The sequence below is a fragment of the Canis aureus genome, chromosome 2 (genome assembly GCF_053574225.1).
Source record: "Canis aureus isolate CA01 chromosome 2, VMU_Caureus_v.1.0, whole genome shotgun sequence".
NCBI lineage: Eukaryota > Metazoa > Chordata > Mammalia > Carnivora > Canidae > Canis > Canis aureus.
This window is the reverse complement of record NC_135612.1, coordinates 64,483,243-64,506,994: the sequence shown is the minus strand read 5'-3', so window position 1 is coordinate 64,506,994 and position 23,752 is coordinate 64,483,243. Positions and strand designations below refer to the sequence as shown.

The 23,752-nt window shown below is 42.2% G+C and overlaps 1 protein-coding gene across 11 annotated transcripts in view; it reads right to left on the bottom strand.

Moving 5' to 3' along the window:
- LDB2 (LIM domain binding 2) overlaps positions 1-23,752 on the bottom strand; it is a 375,092-nt gene that overhangs the window by 249,864 nt on the left and 101,476 nt on the right. The window contains exon 1 of one of the 11 annotated variants that reach the window (XM_077876876.1): positions 22,054-22,200. The exons of the other annotated variants lie outside the window; for them this stretch is intronic. Coding sequence (XP_077733002.1) covers positions 22,054-22,185 — 132 coding nt within the window. The 5' untranslated portion in view covers positions 22,186-22,200. Of the gene's footprint in view, positions 1-22,053; positions 22,201-23,752 lie in introns of those variants that run through there. 11 annotated transcript variants of the gene reach the window in all.

The following is a 23,752-nucleotide window of genomic DNA, read 5'->3' as shown; positions in this document are numbered from 1 at the left end:
AAAAAATCATGTTGAATCACTATACTGTACACCTGAAACTAATATTAAACCATACATTAAAAATAAATAAATAAATAAATAAATAAATAAATAAATAAATAAACCATACATTAACCAACTGACATTAAAATAAAAACTTTAAAAAATCAGAAATCAATCAAATGCAAAAGAGTAAAGGATGACAAAGTATCATTCCTAGAAAATGGTCAATAAAGCCATGAAAAGATTTTCTATTTCATCTGTAATCAAGAAAAGGTAAAATAGCCATTGCACACCCAGGTCATTGTCAAAAAATAAAAAAATTTGAACACACATGGTATGTTCCTTGCCATATGGTGCTGGAGAGGTAGAGATACGGGAACTTGTGGATGGTGATCACTTCTCTTAGTGATCCAAGAACCCCAGCGCACAAAGTGGGAGGATTCCAGCATGTTCACCAACTCATCACCTACCGCCCTCCCCGAGGACATTGAAACTTGACAAGCTTTACCTTTACCCCTTCTGTTCCTCCACCTGCAATACCCTCCTCACCCCACATTCTCTTACTGTTTCCCAACCACCTGTGTTCATTCATTAGGACTTCCACCCAAGAGTTGCCTCCAGCTGAAAGCCCCCCAGGCCTTCTAACCTACTGAAAAGTCTCTATTTTATAGACTGAGATCGATTTTTTAAAAATTTTTTTCTACTAAAAAGAACTTCATACTGACTACTCCTCTAGTACTATATTTTTATTTTATTTTGCATTATGTCTCATTATTATATTTTTCACGTCTTAGCAATTAGACTCCAAACTCCATGGGCGGATACATTATCTCCTTTGGGTTGCTCTTTGTATTTCCATTGCTTACCTGGCACACATTTATTGCATGTTTAATTATGAACTGAGCACTGTGCACTATCTACTTCAGGCATTTGAGCATTTCCAGGCAAGCTACTGTTATTATCCTCATTTTACAAGTGGAAAAACCAAAGCTCAGAAAGGCAACTTAATCCCTGTAATCACACATCTGATACATGTTGGAGACAGCATTCAAATTTGTGTCATCTGATTCCAGAACCTGTCCCTTTGAACTGATGGGAGAGAGAGAAAGGACTGTGGGAAAATATTAGTAATAAGAGGTCATATATAAGACTTGTATGTGGATGTTCATGGCTTCATTATCCACAGTAGGCAAGAAATAAGAAAGAATCCAAATGCCCATCACCTGATGAATAAATAAATAAACCAAATGTGGTATCTTTATGTAAGAGAGTACTGTTGGCAAAGAAAGGAAAGAAATGTTGATGAATGCTATAACAGATACCCGGAAAGCATTATGCTAAGTGAAAGAAGGCAGACACAAAATTCTATATATTGCATGATTCCGTATATGGTATGCATTATACAATGTCATGTATTACATGATTCTGGATATCAGAATACATATATTCAGTCATATATATGACTCCATACAATATATATAGTATCCAGAATCCTGGTTGCATCACTTAGTAGCTGTGTAATCTCAGGCAAATTACTTAAACTCTCCATGTCTATTCACTGTGTGTAAAGGTACTTCACTTTCATCATGAGGATTAAACTAGATAATGCATGGACCAGTGACTGGAACAGAGTAAACATCAACTAAAGAGCACTGTCATTAAATGGTAGAAAAAGTCTCAAGGCCAGGGCTGCCAAGAATATTAAATAGTATTTATCAGTAATGCACTTCATGGTACAGCCTCCACTCTGCAATCAGACAGCCTGGATCTAGACACCAATGCCAGCACTTTTTGGCTCTGTGATTCTCGGCAAGTTACTCAGTCTCAGTGGCCTTCACTGTGAAGGTGGGAACAATAATGGTAGGTAATTGTAGAGCTGTTACAAGGTTTAAATGAACTGATACGTTCAGGTGCTTAGCACAGTGACTGGCACAGAATAAGCACTGATGAGTTATTATTCATAATCACAATTCTGGCCATCAGTGTTAGCTGGTATAAAAGACACCCAAGATAATGTTTCCAATTCTCAGAAAATTTATAATCCAATTAGCCAGTTGGTGCAGTATCACCACTAACTGTGGATTACCAACAAGGTGCCCTCCTCTGTGTATCTCCCTCAGGAGACTGATAACCCCTTGAGGGCAGGACCACTGATTCATTTTTCACTGGGTCCCTTGTGCCTTACACAATGCCTGCCTGGGAAGAGTGAGAGTGCCCATTGATCAAAGTGAGTTTTCATGCAGCCTGATGGAAGCAAAGTCTCTATTTTGCACGCCAACCTCAAATACACAGTTGCATGTGGTTGGGGCTAATTTGCATCTCAGCATCTCAGAAAGCTCTGCATTTAGCTATTCGATTTGCTTCCTTGTCAACTAGAGATCACAACTTGTAAGGCAAAGAGAGCTTTAGAAAACTATGGTTTGCCTGCCAGCTCCCATATTTGGTCCGGCAGGATTTTTCACTTTCCCCCTTCCATCTCCATGGAAGGCATGAAACTGAGTTCTAATTCTAATCCTGATACTTTGCTGGGTGATTTCAAGCAAAAACAAATCAAACAATCTTACAAAATGTCCTTAGAGGATGTGCTTTTGCCTCAGTTTCTCTATCTGTCAAATATAATGACGATTCTAAGGGTGCTTTCAAAGGCATCCTTCCAGAACACTAATTTCTTCAGGAATTTATTGCTTACCAAGAGGACCTACCTGCCACCATCCCCACTCTTGCCTTTAGGGAAAATATTTGGGGGGGATCTTGGTCAGGACTAAAATGGAGGCAGCATCACCACCAAATGAGGTAAAAGGGAAGATTTCTCATGCCATCACCTTCTAGGGTTCAAGAATAGTATCCATAGGGAGAGCAAGTGGATTTCAAATCAAGCAGATGCTCTAATGAATCGGCAATTGTTACCTAGGACTCTGAATTCATTCATACCTGCAACAAATATGTATGGAGCACCTACTATGTGCTAGACAATGTTCTAGGCATCAATGATAAAGCAGTGAACAAAAACGGCACAAATTTCTGTTCTCATAAAGCATATATACTCGTGAATGACAAATAATAAATAAGTAAGTGAAATACAACATTTATTAGAAAGTGGCAGGCTCACAGGAGAAAAACAGTAGAGTAGAAAATGAGAACAATAATTGAAGTTTGGAGGGGCTCCCGGGGGGCTCAGTGGGTTAAGCATCTGTCTGGCTCAGGTCATGATCTCAGGGTCCTGGGATCAAGCCCCACGTGGGGAGGGGGTTCCCAGCTCAGTGGGGAGTCTGCTTCTCCCTTTCCCTCTGTCCTCCCCCCTCCCCACTCATTTTCTCTTTCTGCCTCAAATAAATAAATAATCTTTTAAAAGAAAGTATGGTGGGGTGGAGAGGCAGTGAAATTTTAGATAGGGTGACCAAGAATGGCCTTGATGGGAATGTCACTTTCGAACAAGATTTCTCAACCTCATTATTACTGAGATTGGAGGCTAGATAGTTCTCTGCTGTGGGGGCTGCCCTGTGCTCTGCAGGATTGTGGCAGCATCCCTGGCCTCTACCCATGGGATGCCAATAGCACCTCCCTCAGTTGTAACAAACATAAATGTCTCCAGACATTGCCAGGTGGCTTCCAGGTGGAACACAGAGATCTAGAAGGATCCTGGGCAGGTAGTGGAGGCAGAGGGGTGAACAAAGCTGGCCTCGGCCCCCCACTCCCATAGGCAACTTACATCACACAAATATCTTTTCAAGTATATTTGCCACAAGGTGGGGGCTTGGCCAGTTGGAGCAAGAAAACAGTAAGTGCCCCACCCCAGGGATGGAAAACTATGATGTATTTAAGGAAATGAGAAGAGGGCATCTGAGCCAAATATTGGGACCCAGGAGACAGAAGCCAAACATGAGGCTGGTGAGGACAGAGGGTAACTCGTTACAAGCAATGAGACTTCACAGGGAGGCTTTAAGCAGGGAAGGTGTTGTGGTCAATGTAGTGTTCTAGGTCCTAGGGACCTTCTATGACAAGGCCAAGTAGCCACCACTCCTGAATAGCTGTGTGACATTGGGCAAATTCCTCTGCCACGCTGGGCCTCAGTTTTCTAACCTATAAAACTGGGGATGAGGATAACAACAGAATCGACTTCATAGGTTTCTGGTGAGGATCAAATGTGTGTAAAGCACTTCAACCTTGTGCCGGGAACACAGAACACGCTCAGGAAACTCTTAATCTTGATGAATATCACTCTTCATAAACAAACGTTAGCTATTTTTCCTTCTCTTTTGGAAGCTTACCAATGCCCAACTGACAATTATTGCTAGGGTAGCTTTCATACCTACCTTCCTCGTCCCTGCTCTGTCTCCTGTCCCCCAGCCATGTCCAAGGCCAGCCCATGCTTCTGCTCTCAGGGCCCTGGTTTCCTACTTCTACAGCACCACCTGCCTGCTAGCTTCTTTGCACACCTGGTCTTCATATTATTTATCAATAGTTTTTATTGGAGACAAATACTTCTACTTGAGTACTAGTGTCAAAGAGGCCTCCTTCTTGCTTAAATACTTTAGAACCCTACATGTATATGTTAATTCTCTGTCCTGTCTTGGGAATATCTTCTAAAACAATCAACTATCATCACTGAGGGTCATATAACTACACCCCATCCACTTAACACAAAAGACATTGTACCATGTTCTTAAAAGCCATCTAATGCCCATCCAATTCCCCTACATGTATTGCCTTTCTTCCTAGTCTGTGGTCCAGAGAATTTCTGCTAGTCAACACGTGTCAGAGCTTCCCTTCCCTCTCCTCCCAATCCCTTTCCCCCACCACCTTTAGTAGCAGTACTTCCATCCTGCCTAACTGGGAATGCCAGCTTCTGGCTCAGGGCCTGGCACTAAGCAGTGCCCCCCTCCACCCAGTCAATATTCATGTGAGGGTCGATGCATGCACAGTAATGTCACACCACATCCTAGCTCATCCTTACACCACGCTAGCAAAATCAGCAGCACAGACAACCAAGGTTCAGAAAGGTTGAACAACTTGTTCAAGGTTACCCAGGAAGCAAACATCAAAGCCATTAACCACATAGGAATCTTATAACTTTCAGTGGCAAGACTTCTAGTTTGAATATAAGTGCCATTTGCCAAAACTTTAAAATACATTTTAGATTCAAAATATGCAACATACATGTATACACAGAAACATCGCCTCTATGTTCCTGGACTTAGCATTATCACAGTAATGTAGCGAGAGTAACAAATTAAATAACTAACAATTATCAAATATTTTCTTTGGGCCAGGCAGTATACTGGGCCCTTTATAGAACTCTCATTTAATTCTTGCAAACATTCCCATGAGGTAGATATGACCATGTCCAATTTACAGATGAAGAAAATAAGGCTCAGAGAAGTTAAGTAATCTGACCAACGCCACTTAACTAAGTAAATGATAAAGGCAAAATTCAAATCTAGGCAGTTGTGATGGTTAATTTTATGTGTCGACTTGGCTGGGTCACAAGATGTACAAATATTTGGTTAAACATCATTCCAGATATGTCCATGAGGGTGTTTCTGGATGAGATTCAAACTGAGAGGCTGAGTGAAGCAGACTGCCCTCCTTTGTGTGGGTGGGCCCCACCTAATCAATTGAAGACATGAATAGAACAAAAAGACTAAATAAGTGAAACCTCCATCAGCCTGACTCATTGTGCTGAGACATTGATCTTCTTCTGCCCTCAAGCTGGAACTCAGACCTTTGGCTATCCTGCTTCTCAGGCCTTAGGACTCAGACCAGAACTACATAATCAGCTGTTCTGAATCTCCAGCTTGTCACCTTACCCTGGAGTTCTTCAGAACTGTCAGCCTCCATAACTACATGAACCAATTCCTTATAAGATACACATAACTATATGAGCCATTTCCTTATATATACACATACATCCAATTAGTTCTGTATTCCTGCAGAACCCTGACTAATATAGTGGTTGGTATATCCCTAAGCTCTAGTATGTTACCATTCTCTGTATTAATTAACAATAGAATTCCTTTTACTCCAGGTAGAGAAGAAGCATTAATTATCAATAGTAGGGATCCCTGGGTGGCGCAGCGGTTTGGCGCCTGCCTTTGGCCCAGGGCGCGATCCTGGAGACCCGGTGATCGAATCCCACGTCAGGCTCCCGGTGCATGGAGCCTGCTTCTCCCTCTGCCTGTGTCTCTGCCTCTCTCTCTCTCTCTGTGACTATCATAAATAAATAAAAAAATTAAAAAAAAATATTTAAAAAAAAATAATTATCAATAGTATGCAGGAAGGAACTCACTAAAAGACTTCATTAGATGTAATTTGTTTTGTTCTAACATCTTGGAAGCAGCTTTTTTCTCTCTGCTCACTTATATTTCAGGAAAACATACTATGGATGGAAACAGAGAGATGGCTTTGGATTTCCAGGAGCTTGGCTGACATTGTGCTTCTGACACTTTGCACAGATGACCTTAGACGAGTCATTTCACCTCTCCAAGGAAGTAAAATGTGGAATACTTACAGCTATGTGTCCCAGGGTGCCGTGAGGCTTAGATGAGATCAGATATTGATTATTTTTCTATTTTATCCTTCCCCGAACCACAAAAAAGTTAGTAAGCAAGGGGAACCATTGGCTTCAGAAGCAGTGCACCATGAAAAGTAGATGCTAATTCTATTTAATCTGATTCTTGTCCAGTCATCTTAACTGAAGGCTAAAAATGATTCTGCAGTAATAAAGGGAATTATAATACACAATTGTAGAAGCTTGGAGAGCAATTCCAGCACAGAAGCAAGCGATTATACATTGCAACAAATTAAAAACTCAAAAAAAAGGGGGGCGGGGGGAGGAAACCAAAGACCACTCAAATCCCTTAAGAAACGCTATTTAATAAAGCAAACTCTATTTTCCATAGAATTCCAATCAAGGAGCATGTTGGCTCCTTGGAAGCAATTAGAGACATCTATGATTTAATGAAAATGAAAAAGCCAAGGACAAACAAAACAACTGTGTAACAAGAGGCCACTTCTCGAATCCCTGCCACCAAACTAGAAGACATAGAAGAGCTGAAAAGCTTGTACCAGAGACTCACAGCTAATATCAGCTAGCATCAGATGCATGATTCCCCAAAAGTCAGGTCTGCCTTGCCTTTTGCCAGAAGACAAAGGAAATGAAGCCTTAAACAAAGCCAAGTCCAGGCATAAACACCACAGCAAGTGAGGACGGCCTCCGTGGGTGGCCATTCAGACTGTGATCTCATGAGGAGAAAATGCAAGGCCTGGCTTCTCCTCTCTTTGGCCTTGGTCAAACCCTAGCCCCATCTCTTAGGCAAGAGATCCTTGGGACTCTCTTTTGTCAGCCATAAACCTCAAATGTAATTTTGATTTTTAAAAAATAAAATATAATTTTCATTTGAAGCAACTTCCCTGCAGGAACATGCAAGTCATTCTCCTATGACAGGAACTCTTTGGGGTTCAGAGGAAGATGCAGGAGACAAAAATGTCTCCTGATGTGATCCCCTGCCCCTTGGCCCCTACACCTTGCTCACCAGCTTTCTGTCTGTTCTCCAAACACCATGTGGTAACTTCTTTTTCCAGGTAGCAGCATCTTGTTGTTTCCTCTGCCTGTAAGGCTTGTCTTCCATGCCTTCGAAGAACTGAATCCTCCTTATGATTTAGGTCTCAGCTCACACATCTCCTGGAGAGAGGGCTTTCCTAGTGCTATCTGAGGAAACTCCACTGACTCTACCCATTATCATATTTGATCTTCTGAGCACTTACCACCATTCCAAACTAGCTGCACTATTAATACAACTGTGTGTTTATTTCCAGGCTCAACCTGTCCCCTTCCTAGATAATGAGCCCTTGAAAAGCAGAAATGTTGACCTTTTATTTGTTTATCATTACGTCTTTCACAACTCCTGGCACCAAAAAGACATTTAATAACATCAATAGAATGAATATATAAAATGGCGAGTTGCTTAGAGTTTGAGTCTTTGGAAAGACTGCTTTATTTTATTCATTCATTCATTTAATATTGTTGAGTGTCAAGTATGTTCCAGGAGCTGGGGATAGAGTGATGAATTAAACCTGTATCTCTGCCCATAAGGAAATCAGAATATAGGTAGAGAGAAAGAGAAGGACAGACCCCATCATAGTAAGATGTGAGATGAAGGATGGGTCAGGGCACACAGGAACTGTCACAGCACGTGACAGTTGGCAATTCTTCCTGGCCTGAGGAATATAACTGTAGAAGTCCTCACTGGTTCGTAGGTGGGTGTATTCATTTCCATGGCTGCTACTGGACAAATTGCCACATATTTGGTGGCTTAAAACCATAGAAACTTATTCTTTCATGGCTCTGGCATCCGGAAGTCTGAAATCAAAGTGTCCATAGAAGCTGGTTCCTTCTGGGGGCTGGGAAGAAGAATCTTCCATGCTTCCCTTCTCATTTCTGGTGGTGGCTGACCATCCTTGGCATCCCTTGGCTTGTAGCTCCATCCCTCCAATCTCTGCTTCCATCTTCACATGAGCTTCTTTCTGTACATCTGTCTCTGTGTCTCTGTTATCATCTAAGGGCATGGAACAGTGGATTCGAGCCCATCCTAATCTAGTAGGACCTTATTTTAACTAAGTGCATCTTGCACTTATTTATTAATAAGTTATTAATTATTAATTGTTAATTATTAGTTATTAGGACCTTGTTTCCTAATAAGGTCACTTGTTCAGAGATTCCAGCAACTGTGGTAACAGAGGTGGGTAGGGGGTGAGGATAACACTCTTCAACCCAGTACAGTTGGCTACACCTTAGTCTTTGATTCCGGAAAATATATTTACTTTCACAAGCACTGGTAGTCTGATGGATTTAGCATGACAGAATTTTACTCTCCGCTGAACACATGGATATGCCAAAGTGTGAGGAGTGACCCACATACTTCTCCCCCTGATCTATCCGATGTACCAGAGGGGATGAGGAGCAAACTAGGTCAGTGGCAGGCTGCCGACTCTACTTACTGCCATGCTTTCTCTCCTCCAGCCTCTCCAGCTGAGGGCTCAGGCTCCATACTTTAGCTTTATTCTCGAACTCAGCAGTCTGTGTTCAACCAAGGCAGCCGTGCAAGCCCAGTGTAGTGCTCTCTCTTGGAGATCCTCTACAGGGAGACTCAGTCTGAAGCACACAGAGGAGCTAAAGAAACTGCCACAAATTATAGCCACTTTTGTGAGGCCCCTGAAATCCTGGCCATGCCCTCTGCTGCCCATTCTTGGTTTATAGGTGATTCCTGGTCTTTTGCTCTCCTATCACTTCTAGTCCATTCTTTCAGGGCTTCCTTCCATGGCACATTCTTAGCCCCTGTCTGTGATGGGAGCTAAGGTTCCCGAAATCCATATTAAGGGCCAGTCATTGAGACAGCCCACTGGTTCCCTCAGTGAAGGGCTTCTCAGCCACCTCTGGGTAACCCGAACCCCAGAGATGTCCAGGAAGATCCACAAAGTGTCCTCAGTGGAGATATGACAGAAGTAAAAATCAAACAGCCCAGAGTCCAAATCTGAGCTCTAATCTTTATTAGACATCTCACTGTAGGCCAGTTGCTTAACCTTTGTAGTGGCCATTATCTCATTTATGTCAATTCCTACTGTATAGTATTAAAATATACATAAATTTAAAAAAAAATAAGGCATCTGGCACAGTTCAAGACACATGGGATACATTCAATAAATATTTTTGAATTGCACTAAGAAAATTGGAATACCTAATATGGAGCTAACAAAGTTGTAAGAGAGAGGAAAAATATACTGGATTGAGGTCTGGGAAGAAATACATATATTTTCATTATATACAAATACATTTTGTTCCTCCATGGCTTGTACCTTCTTGTTCTTCAGGTAACTTAAATATCAACTCCTCAGGGAGGTCTTATCAAACCTTTACAAAGACAATATCTCTCCTTTATTTATTCTCAGTCCATTTTCCTCACACCACTCATACAAATAATTATTTTGTTCATTTGTTTTATTTGTTCATGTGTTTATTGTCTGCCTCCTGCTCTACACTTTTTGCAGTGTAAGAGTACTAAGTTCCTCTTGTTCTAATCCCAGTGCCTGGCATAGAGCAACATATCCAATAAAATTTGTCAAAAGAAAATCTGAAGAAATCAATAAATCCTGTCACAGCAAATAGAGAAGCTGCCATATTTTTATCATTTTAACTCTTTTTAAAAAATGGAACAAGGTTGTGCATTTTGAAGAAGAAAATGAAAGAAGTCAAAGTAATTTCTGCTAGTGGGATTATCAAAGCAAATTAAGAATGTCAGGAACCTAGTATATAATCTAGAATAAGCATCCAACAGATTCCTAAAATTCTTGGACAAGTAAATTGAAGGGAAGATATCAAGGGAACAAGGGGGAAATTAGTTTGCCCTATTCCCTCATTTCCCTTGGCAGGATACTTGACATTAGGACTGGTTCACCATCTGAGGGTCCTAAGTATTAGTCTCATTAAAAAAAAAAAAAAAAAAAAGGCCTTCAAACATTTTAGGATATAGTCATGGCTCCCATGACCCTTCCTCTGCTTTGAGCTAATCATCCTTGGGTCTTTCAACTCTTTCTCCAGTAACTGGGTTTTCATGTTCTCTCATCATTCAAGATGGCACCACTAAAGTGAAACAGACATTTAACTTGCCACCCAGTCTCCTTCCTATGTAGATAACAGTGTGAGGGGAAAAAAGACAGGCACATAAACCCAGGCCATCCGTGCTTAGCAAGCGCATTTAGATTTCCATAAAGCCATAAAAGGTTTCAGATGACACATTTGCTTCAAAAACGACAGATTCTTAAATGAGAGCGATTTCAAGAAGATCAGGCATCCTGTGGTGCACTTAGGGAGGGAGAGCAAATCGCACAACCATTGCTCATCTGAGCAGCAGTGAGAAGTCCTGCCAGCAGCGGCACAAGTTCAAATCCCTGGGCCACCTATGCCAAGTTCTGCAAAGAGATTCCCCTCCAGCTCATTGCCCCCGACAGCTAGATCGCCACGCTAACTCATTCTTCCTGTTGCGTTTCCCTGAAAAGGGGAACATAAGAAAGATAGAATATGAGCTTTGTAAAAACCGTGCATTTGTCCTGAAATTTCCCTCCTCTGAGTTATAGGTAGACAATGAGATTGAGATAAAAAAGCATTGGCCTGGGAGTCAGGTTCTTTAGGTCTAATTTTAGAGCTGGAAGGACCCTTAGACATGAGCTAATTTAGGTGTCTCACTTAATATTCGAGGACACTGAAACTTAGGCCTCCTTCGTTATGTATTTATCTGTGTGATCTTGAGCAAGTTGCTAAGACTTGCTGGCCTCAATTTCCTAATCCGTAAAATGGAGATGATAGTGTTGTCTTCCCTTACATAGTTGTGATGATTAAATTATATGTGACAATGCATGCTATGTGTCTCAGAGGGAAAAAGCACTCCATAATGGCTAGCTCTTATTATTTTTCATTCAACAAATAGTTATTGGGCTTCTGCAATGTGTCAAACACTGCTCCAAGTAATGAAGACACAGCCAGAAATGAGACAAATGCTGACCTTATCTTTCTGAAGGGGTACACAAGGACAGATATTAAAACACAAATTCATAGACACTCTTGATTACAGCCCACTAAGTGTTGGTGCTTAAGATCACACAGCTAGCTGCGGACATTTCTGAAACTAGAATTCAGGTCAACCAGCTTAGAGGGTCTTCATTTTCACAAGTGCTCCTGTCATCCATCCCACCTTCCTCATCCATACTATAAGGGAGCTCAGTGAGCTATCGTGGCAGGTATCACTAGAACTCCTCTCCTCATATTTGATGCGCCAGCTATGGACTCAGTTATGAGAGCCCTCACTACATGAGACAAGGACCATTTGGAACAAAGTCTGTGGATCAGGATGGAAGAGCTCTGATTTTAGAACCAAACACACCTTGTTTTAACCCAAACTTGACTATACTCTTTATAAGCTAATGTGACCTTTGACCAATGACTGAAGCCTGTTAAGCCTCAGTTTCCTCATCTGTAGATGGTGGCTGGTAATTCCCACCTCACGAATTTCAATAATCGCCAGCTATTGTTAGGAAGGAGAGAGGAGAGTAAACATGGGCATTCAACACAGATCATATCCCTTCTCTATGCAAATCCTCCTGGTAGCTTTCCAATTGATGTAGAAGACAAAGAAGTCTCTAGAATAGCAATAGCCATGAGTCCTCATCAATCCAGATGCTCACTATCACTTCTCTGTCCTCATATCCCTCTACACCTTCTCTCATACATTCCACTCCAGCCATACCTCATTATGCCTGCACAACCAAGTAGAGGCCAGCGTGGTGCCTTTGAACTTGCCATCTCCTATATAAGGCAGGATAGCATAATGATTAAGAACATGGCCTTAGGGTCAGATCCGTGGGTTTGAATCCCAGCTCTGCTACTTATTTAGTGTATGACTTGGGCAAGTTACTCGTGCCCAAGATTAAAACCTCTGTGTTTTAATCTCCTCATCCGTGAAATGAAAATGATACCACTATTACCTACCTCATAGAAGTTAAGCTCTCTATAGGAGCAAAAAAGAAATAAGAACAAATGTAATTTATTGAAGAGTTACTAGCTGCTAGAATGTCTAGCCGACATATGGTACCAGCACTTGGCACACCTCATATCTAATCCCCACAGCTATTCTGAGGTAAAGTATCACTCATCTCCATTTACAGATAAGGAAACTGAGGCCAAGAACAATTAAAGCACATCCAGGACTCAGATGAAGGCCTGGCTGGCTCCAGAGGTCTTGGGACTCTTTACCTATCCTAAATCTGTTCACACTCTCACAGAGCAGATCCAGGCTCCAGTCACTAAAACAGGAGATTTCCAGGGGCACACATTTGTATGCTGTCCCTCTGGGCCTTAGTTTCATAAAGGGGCCCTATATCTTCTTAGTTGTCCAGTAAGCACACATGAGCTAGAAAAGTCCTGGGCTTTCCTGCCCTGCAGAGGCACAGTGGGCAGACTCCCACAGTGAGCAGCAGGGGAGGGCAGCTTGACCCCTCCAGGACCCACAGTGCCTAGTGGCTATCTCATAAATCGGTGGGTAGAAACCTGAAAGCACTTCTTCAGTGATTTAAATGCTCTCAAACTTCATATAGCCCCCAACCTTGCAATGAGTGAGTATCTGTGAAGAGCATGGCACATCCCTGATGGTGTTAGATCTTATTTTTCTTTCCTCCCCTGGCCAAGTGTCTATCACCTCCATTCCCTCTGATCCAGGTGGAACATGAGAGAGTCCTGTACGTGTGCATGTGTAAATCACAGACACACAGAGTACTCATATGGGAAGCCAGGTTGCACTGGGACCTGAGCTTATAGGTAATCTCTGCATGGGAAGTGTTTTATGATCCACACAGGTGACCAGGTGGAAGGATGGAGAAAGTACAGACATGCTTAGGGGTAGAGCTGAAGCCTCTAAACAAACCCACGTCCTAATTCCACTTGAAACATAGCCACATACAAAAAGTCCTGTTTCTCTGCCGGGGGATGGAAGAAATCAATAGACTAAATCCACTGCAATATCAAAGAGGCCAGGGCAGGAATAAATGCTTCTTCATCATAACCCAATCACGGGGTGCCCATGGCCCTCACTGTAATGGGTGCAAAATTGAATTATTTCTTAAAAAATCATCTTCTAGGGCCTAGTGATAGAAAACTTTAAATTAGGAGGATTACTAGCAGGCAGGGAGATATTCTTAAGGCCTTTTTCCTGGACCAGTGCTCATGGCAATGATGATTCAAGATCTGCCTTTTACTAGCCATCTGACATTAGATTTTGTCAATACCACTAACGTTATAATAACTCCACTACAGGGATAATAACAATGATAATGATAATGATATTGATGACAAGTGATGAGTCACCGCTCCCTGGACACTTTCTACAGGTGCCAACACTAAATACTTGACATGCTTTGTGCCATTTAAACCCATCAACAACATTGCAAGGCAAGTACTCCATTGTCCCATGCTACAGATGAAGACACTGAGGCTTAGACATACAGGCAACTCACTCACAAAGATGCACTCTTAGAGTCATTGCTAAATCCCTCTAATTTGCTCTGCTCTATGGATCTCAGTTTTTGGACATGCAAAATGATGAGGTTATACACCAGGTGAAGTGATATCTAAACGAACATATGACACAGCATTCCAGACTTCCAGACCACTACCCAGTCTTGAGAAGAACAGAAAGCACCATCCCTTTCCAGGGTCTCAAAGACTGGTCCCAAGCCTAGAGGTCTAGGCCAACAACCTCAGCTCATTTCCTTCTTCCCCTCATGAAGAATGGCTCAGAACCCAGAAATAGTTTCAGACACAGGTGACCAAAGGCTGGAAACCCAGCATGCTGTGCTTTTCCTGAAGCCCACATCTAATTTTTCTCTCCACTGGTCAGAGTCTTGAATGAAATCCCCTACTTAGAAAACAAAGTTCAAATTTCTCAGTACACCAATCAAGGCTCCCCGGGGTCCAATCTCAACCTGCAATGTTAGCTCATTGATCTCTTTCCTTCCACCTTCCACCCACAACTTTATCCCCAGCCTGATCCAGACCCCATTAGCTCCTGGCCCTCTTTTCGTTCTGCCTAAAGGAATGACAGAAAATATCCATTTAGCAAGTGCTAACATATCCATTTGGTGGAAGTTCTGGCTCCCTGGGCATAGACTGCCACATCCCTTTGCACTGTCACCCACCCTTAAATATACTCTGTCCCCTACAGTTTCTGATTTTCTGCAACAAGTGGCTGCTCTGGTCTGGATGCTTGTGTCCTTCCCCACCCCACCCCCAATTCATATATTGAAACATAATGCCCACTGTGCCTGTAGTAGGAGGTAAGGCCTTTGCTTAGGTCAGGGGGTGGAGCCCTCAGGAATAGGATTAGTGCCCTTGTAGAATAGACTCCAGAGTGCTCCCTAGCCCCTTCCTTCCCTCTGCCATGTTGGGTCACAATAAGAAGAAGGTGATCTGCACCTGGGAGTGTGTGTGGCGGGGGGGGCTCCTCACCAGAACCTAGCAGTGCTGGCACCCTGATGTTGGACTCCAGCCTCCAGAACTGTGAGAAATAAATGTCTGGGGTTTTTCGGTATATTTGCTATTATGTTATAGAAGCCTAAAGGAAATAAGATAATGGTTGTTTCTTTATGATTGCAGAAAAGAGGCATTTTTCAATTATGAATAACGACATGGGAAGATGCTTACCCAATAGTGAAGAAAGAAGAGCCATATAAAGTTAAATATATACACGCAGATGTATATTTAATGTCCCCAATTTTGTAAATATGCATGTATTTTTCAAAAGTCTAGAAGAAATTCTCTGGATGGTTAAGTTAAAGGTGACACAAAGAAAACATTGGTTGGCATGATAATCAGGCTCCATCCTGGAGTCCCGAAGACCCCAGGCCATAATTACCCCAGTGCTCAGAAAGAGCAGAGACCTAAGAGAGCACAAATCAATTCCAACCTTTTCCCAGTTGCTTCCAGGGGCCTAGTTTCAGGGCAGGCAAGGCCAGAACAGAAGAGGGCAGGGTCAATTCCCAGGAGAATCCCTGGTGCTCTGCTGAGATACATAGGGGCTTGGTGTGGAGGACAGACACATCCCCAGGATACACAGTCACAAGTACCTGTTCTGGTTCCACAAACAGGCCAAAATGCAATGTGTAAGTATCATCTACTGTGGCTTCAATGACAGGGCAGCCACTGCATCAGGTGAGAGCAGAGAAAACAATGTTCTATAATGTTCCTGTGATAATAAGCTCTAACCAAGCATGCGAAATGCATGATGAATAAACAGGGCAGCGTGCAGAACATATTTGCCGGCTGGCTTGCAGGCTCACACTTGGCTGCAGGCTTGCTGTCTGCCCCCCATACACCCACACCAGATGACAGAATGACCTAGCACCTCTGTCGTTTCTCAAGAAATCCACATTTCAGGGTTTGTTCCTGGAATCACATTAGGTATTTTTGCTTATCCAGAAAGGTTAAAAACTCTTGTGACCCCAAACCAGCTTCATTTTTCTCCTCAAGTTTTGAAAGCAAAACTCAAGGGACTTTCCCCAAAATGAATTATGCAGAAGATATGATAAGATGAGATTCCACCTGCTGCTAAGGGACTCGCCTTAGAAAAATGTAATCAGATATTCATTTCCTGATATTAACAACCACTAAAAGGGAGCTCTGATTTCTGGAACAAATACCTTAAGAAGAAAGTTTAAACATATACATTTTAATTGAATTTCTTCCCAGCCAGAATGTAATTGACAGAATCCTCCATCCGTCATGATCCACGAGCTTCTGTAACTCCTAAGTTGGTCGATCTACCAGTATGACTTTTCTAGGTTCTTAATCCTCTTATCAACCACTCAAGTTTCCAGGGAGACTCATTAGCCGAGCTGGCAAATGCTGAAGTCGGCATCATTACCAACCACAAAAGTTTGGAGCATCTGCTCTCCTCTAGGTTTATTTGTTTATTGTCTGTCTTACCCCAACTAGAATGTGAGTGCAACGAGGCAGACATTTTTATCTGTCGTGCTCACTAACCATAACCATGCACCACCTGGCACTCAGGGGTACCTGATACATATCTGCTGACTATTGAAGGGGACTAGAATAGGCCACCCCAAAATTATGCCACTTTGGCATGAGGATAATTTTGAGCTGAAGACAATTATAAAGAAGCAAGTACAAGAAAGCTCTCTGCCCTCCCCCATATGACTAAAGGCAAGATGTACATTTGTAAAGGTGACTCCCCTTCACCAGGAATCACCAGAGACATCTCTAGACCTGTCTTAGGCCAGAGACAGCACCAGAGGAATCTACATAATAAACTTTGCCATCTAGTGCTTATCTTCCCATCAGTTCCCCCATGTATTTACCTACCCACAATTGCCACACCTAGAAATACAAAGTCTTGTCACTTCTCAACAAATCTATTGTTCTTTTATTAAGATGCTAAATAAGCCCAAGTTCTAGCCACCTCTTTGAGTTACTCATCACTGAGTGCTCCCATAGCAAATGCTAATAAACTTCTGCTTAGTTTTCTCTTGCAAAGTTGTCTTTCAATGGCCTATTTTATAAGGCCCCACTCAGAAAATCTAAGATTCTAAGAAGAAAAGATTCTTTTCCTACCCTACGCTATAAATTTCTTATATACTGAGAAACCAGAGCCTGGGTACTGCACACAGATTCTACCATAAATGAATTTTTAGTCTCCCTGACTGGATGGCAATATGCACACAGAAACACACATTCAAAGAGAAATCATGGCAGCATATTGGAAGGGCCAAATGGTCTGCACAGACATCAAGGCTTAAGAAGGGGAAAAACCACACTGTCAGGACAGGAAGTTCTCTTGTTGCATTTTCTCCTCCCTCTGAGTGTTGACATAAGACTTAGAACAACTGGGAACTCCTCAAATGGCTGACCCTTCCTGTTCTTGGAAAATACTACGCATGCCTCACCAAAAACCAGAGGCGCCTGCCTCTCCTTACCATGCCAAATTGAATTCCAAGTCCTGCAGACTCTGCTCCTGAATTGTTCATAAAGACATCCTTGCTCCTGGCAGAGTGATGACTCAGCACACCTTTCTTCCCTCAGCCATCTTACCTCAGAAGTAGTGTTGCCTTATGAGCATTGAAAGGGAAGGGGTTCATTTGTTGATATTTATAAATAAAGTAAGTCACAAAATGGAAGTCAAATATTCCCTCTGATATAGGCTGATTTTTTTTAAGGCTGCTGTGGAATAGGGGAAGAAGTACCAGGTGATGAAGAGGGATTTATTCATTTCCTCTCTCTTTTATTCAATACATGTGTGGTGACCAGCTATGCTATGTCAGGGATTACACTAAGGGTGGGGACAGAGAGAGAACAGTAAGGACACAGCCCTGCCTCAAAAGGCCTATGGCTGACTGAGAGAATACATAATAATAAATAGGTAATGAAAATATGGGGTGACAAGACTTATTGTAGGTGAAACCCAGGGTTCCAGAGCAGCAAAATAGGGGCAGACTTCCCTCAAACCGTAGCTCTACCATCTAGAAGGCATGAAACACTGGCAAGTCACTTCCTACTGTCCAGCCTTGATTTTGTACTCAAAAAGTAGGAACATCATCGGTACCTGGGTGGTTCAGTTGGTTCAGTATCTGACCTCAGCTCAGGTCATGATCTCAGGGTCTCAGGATCTGCTCCATGCTCAGTAGGAAGTCTGCTTCTCCCTCTTCCTCTCCCACTATCACTCCCCCTCCTCATGCGCTCTCTCTCATACAAATAAACAAAATATTTTTTAAAAAGTAGAAACAGGGGCAGCCCCGGAGGCTCAGCGGTTTAGCGCCGCCTACAGCTCAGGGCGTGATCCTGGAGACCCAGGATCCAGTCCCACATCAGGCTCCCTGCATGGAGCCTGCTTCTCCCTCTGCCTGTGTCTCTGCCTCTCTCTCTCCTCTCTGTGTATTCTCATGAATAAATAAATAAAATCTTTAAAAAAATAAAAATAAAAAATAGAAACATTTTCCTGTCTTGTAGGACTACTGTAAGGATTCAGTGCACTTCCATATATAAAGGGCTTAACAAAGTGCCTGGCCCACAGTAGGCAAGCACTCATCACATTGTAAATATTGTTATTAGAAATAGGGTTGTAAGGACCTGACTTCAGATTTGCTTCCCACTACTTGGGTGTGAGTGAAAGCTCGGGATGTGAGATACATGGATCTCATTATTCTCCTCCTGCCTGGCTGTAGAAGTACTTCCCTCCTTCTGTGTCTGATGGGAACTCCCTGTGTAGTATTGAAGTTTGAGCACTGAAGTGGGATTTAGGCATCAAGACCCAGGCAGATGTTAGATACCTGGCCCTAAGACAGTCCTGAAAGATCCTCACTTGCCCTTCACCTATGTAGGTAAGAGTAGCCAGGTCACTCCTTATCATTCTATTAGCATGAGACTGTAACTTCCATGGGAATAGGACACCCAGGGCTGGCTGAAGGACTTTGGGGTAGTGATGGGAAAAGTAGAAGAGGGTGCTGCATTATCCATGTCACATTTCTCCACCTCAGGCAGCCCAGATAAACATAAAAACAAAGTCAAAAAGGTCCTTGCTATATCATTCTTCAAACACAAAGCCTTCCTGTCTCTGCAAGATCCACAAGGCGGGACCTATTCAGGTGTCTAACCAGAAAGCAAGAGAAATCAAGAGGCAATTTAGATCCTAGACCAGGCTTCCAAAAATTGGAGGATCTCAAGACACCCCACCCCCAATAGAGCTCCCTAGGACCAGCTTCTTTTCTCTGCTATAATTCTAACACAAGCACAGTGCCTGGCAAAGAGCGGAAACTAGATGTGTCAGATGAACAAACAAACAAATGAATAAATGAATGAATGAATTGAGGAACAAATGAATAAAGGAAAGAAACAGCTTAGGATTTGGAGCTGCCTTCTTTCAAATGACAACAGTGAATCCTTAGGAACGGTCAAATTTGTAGGGTGAGTGTTGTCTTGACACTACTGGCAGCAAAGGGGCACCTCTGTGCAATTAACTCTTTCCAGTCCAGGTTAGTGGGGGAAAGGGGCAGCCAGCAGCAGCACAGCCATTACATGAACGGTAGGGGGTTCACAAAGCTGCCAGACCGGATTTCATTTTGGAATGAACTCTATGATTTTTTTTTCTGCTGTTCCAGCAGCGGCAACAGCAGATTTACTCTCCTAATTATGTTTGGCTTTGGCTAAATTAGTTTGCATTCCCTGAGCACACACGGGGTGGGGGAGGGGGAGTAGGCAGGAAAGGAGGTGGCCGGAGAAGATGCCAAGAAGTGGAGAGAATCTTCTCAGAGGATGATACACATGACAGAACGATCAATCAGGCCCCGGGCAGACACTGGAGAACTACTGCACTGTGGTCCAGGGATCCCAAAGGGATGGAGAAAGTGCTCTGCCTCAACCTCTAGTCATTCATTCATTCACGCTACAAATATTTATTGAGTGTCCAAGATGAGTCAGACGTAGAACTAGGAGGTGCAGGGAATTGCAGTGAACCAGACGAATAAAGGCTCCCTGGCCTTGTGAACTTATATTCTAGAAAGGAACTGAGACAAGAAATAAGCAAAAAGATAAGCAAAACTTTCAGATGCCATGAAATCCATAGAACAGAATAAAGTGATAGGGACTATCTAGGGTGAGTCCATTATTTTGTCTCAGCCAGCAATAACAAAAGTAACACAACCACTGAAAATCCATGGACTCAGTGGTTACCACATTGCAGACACTCACCGAACATTTCATTTCATCTTCACTACAACCTTGAGATGGGTATAGTTGTCCTTGTTTTACAGATGAGGAAACAGTCTCAGAGAGTTTTAGCTACCTGCTCGAGGACACACAGCAGGTGACCTCAACTGCAATGCTCCCCCTATGCCTTTCAGAGTTCTGCAGTCAATAATAGTAAACGATGATTAAAGCATCCACTGACTGCAACACACAATCCTGGCAGCACATCCTCAGCGTCAGCCCTTTTATCAAACACAATTTACAAACTGAGACCTGGAGAGCCTCATTAGTTGAACCAGCATGATAAATCGGTGAAGGGGTGAAGACAGGATTGAGACTCACATCTTATGGCCTCTCAGCCTTGTTGCCTCCCTAGAACATAATACAAAGCAGTCTGATGAAAAGGATATATTTTTTCCTCGATAACCAGAAGGAAAGATTCTGATGTTAGAATGTCCTGGATTCAGCGTCCAGAGATCTGCTGCATTGGACCAACATTTCCTCTGAGCTGTCTAGCTGCTGTTCCAGGTAACTAGCCTGGACTTCAGCTTAACACGTTTGCAAAGTTTACTTTGAGGAATAAACCAGAAACAGGAAAAAATGCCTAGAATCCAAAGCCATGGGGCAGCTATAAAAGGGCCTCCTGTTAAACTGTGGTATCCTCAAAAACAGACACAAACAGGCAACCGAGGACTTAGTACTGTGTATAGATGAGAGCTGTCTATACCTTTACACCAGGCCTTCCTTAGCGTCCTTTCTGATCAGTGACTCTCTATGTTCTATGTCCAACTGCCCATCTCTGGAAATTTATTTACATAACTAGCTGTCTTTACCGACTGCTGACTTAGCTTCTCCATGCATAGCCCAGCCAACACCTCACACCACCTCAACAGTTAAGGACATTTTAGAATTTCCATAATAAAACCTGTTCTTTATTCTTTAATACCATGTCTGTTTTTCACATTTGTAGTGAACTCAAAGCTGAAAGGGGGATTGTCAAATCAGAATTTTTTTTTTTTAAACAAAATGCCATTACAACTAGAAGCAGCTGCTTTTGATTTATAAACACTGTAATCTTCCCCAGGCCTTAGATTTTTTTTTTTTTAACAACATCCAGATCAGAACCAATTTAATTTTGAAAGATAGCTAATCAAGTAATTTGTTGTAGCACCTCTCTGGTTTTCACTGTTGCAAAGGGGGTTGGGAGCTGCATCCGGATAAACTAACACTTTATTGAAGATTATAAATGGACCCTTCAGGTATCATGAAGTGCTTACCTATAATCTCCAGAAACACAATAACTTCTATACATTCATTTCACTGCCAACTTCAGCATTTCAGTGACTCACAGGGAATGATACATGTTAATACAGTTAAAACTTGAAGCTACACACTTTTTTATATGCAGTAATTCTTTTTAAGCTTACTAACTTTTTAGAGACTTATATGGATGAATTCCCAATTTTGAAGAAGAGTTGAACACTCTCAAACTTGATTTTGCAATTTTCTATACAGTAGTCTCCCTTATCTGCAGGGATGCATTCCAACATTCCCAGTGGATGCCTGAAGCCAACAATAGTAAAAAAAAATCCTATATATACTATTTTTTTTTTCCTATGCGTACATACCTATGGCAAAACGTGATTTATAAGTTAGGCACCGTAAGAGGATTAACTATATCTAATAATAAAGTAGAACAATTATAACAATATACCGTAACAAAAATTATATTAATGTGGTCTCTTTCTCAACATATCTTACTGTACTGAACTCACCCTTCTCCTTGGGATGACGTGAGATGATAAAATGCCTACGTGGTGACAGGAAGTGAGGCAAATAACGTAGGCATTGTGACGCAGTGTTAGGCTACTACTAATTTTCTGATGACACCTTGGAAGGAAGATCATCTGCCTGCCTCCAGGCCATGGTTGACTGCCGAGGAGTGAAACTACAGAAAGAAACTATGAATGGGAGGCACGGCTACTGTACTCCCAACACCTGAACATATATGCACTTAATAAGAAATAAAGTGGGCACAGATTTGAGAATTTCACATATTTTGAGGTCAATATAGTCACCTCAACTTTTTCATTCACTACACTTTCATTAAGCATCTCTACACAACTGAACATAGCCCACCCTTGGAACTCATGTTCTAGTAAAGACAGCAGGGCCACCCATTGACTTGTACTTAGCAAATACTTATATTCCTCCCATGTGCCAGCCTCTGTTCTAAGCGCTTTATAAATATTGAATCCTCATAACAACTCTGTGAGATAGGAACTGATTTGCCCCCTTGCTTTCTTATTCTTCAAATTTGATCTGACCTGAGTCTTCTCCTTGAGATTCTATCCCTCTCTACTGCATAGGAAAGAAACAGCCATCACACCACACTGGATAATTATTTCAGGCCTATTTCACATTCTAGAGCAGATGAAAGCATCATGGGGGTGACGAGTGCTCCTGGTGTGGTTAGTCCTCTTCCCCAGAACCAATTAACTAATTACTCTTTCTGGGAAACTTCTCATGTCCTTTCAAAAGATGCATCATGATTATGGGGAAAGTACCAAACCCAAAGACATTGCCCTGCCAATCTGGGCAGATAAATGTGAAGACCTGGCATTCCTCCCAGGTGTCCATGTCCCGCTCCCCTTCTCTTTACTCTGGCCATCTCTAAAATTAAATAGCTCTCTCTGTTCAATGACTTTCTGGCAGGAATTAGGAAAGCTCCTGCAAGAAGCTTTCACAGGAGGAAGGAGAGAAAGCATGTGGTGATACATTCTATTAATGTGCTCTGAAAGTATTTTCTGCATATTGTGGTAGAAATAAACATGGATTTGGGGGGTTCAGATCCCAGCTCTGTTCCATGCTCACTCTGTGACTTTGAGCAAGTAATTTAACTTCTCTGAGCTGTCGCCTTGTCTATAGGAGACCTACTTCATAGATTTTTAAGAAAATTGGGTAAAATTAAATTATGTGATACAATATAAGCATAATGGCCCATTGTGGTCACTTCATAAATGTTGGATCCCTCTTGATTTCCTTCTCCTTCCATGTATATTAATCTATTTTGTCTCTCCAGGGCAATCTGCTATCCCAAGTACCAGACAATAAATAACACATGAAAGTTTAAACAGAAAAAAAGACCCTTTTCACCCCAACATCCTGGGAAGGAAATGCTCCTATTTTATCAATTTTCCAGGGTGGGCTGATTCCCACCCAGAACACCAATTCTGCCCCATTTTTGTTGCCTCTAAAAATAAAAGCTGGCATTTATTTTTCTCCTACATTTGCAAAGTAGGAAAATAGTCCCAAGTGTAAGAGGAAAAATGTCAGTTTGGGAGGTCCTGATTCTACCACAATGGGTAACAAGGTAGACAATCTCAAGCCTTCCTCACACCCAAAAGGAAAGAAAGTGGATCCCAGAGCAACTGCTTCTTCCCTGGGTTGAAATGCGGTGTAATAGGACTATGG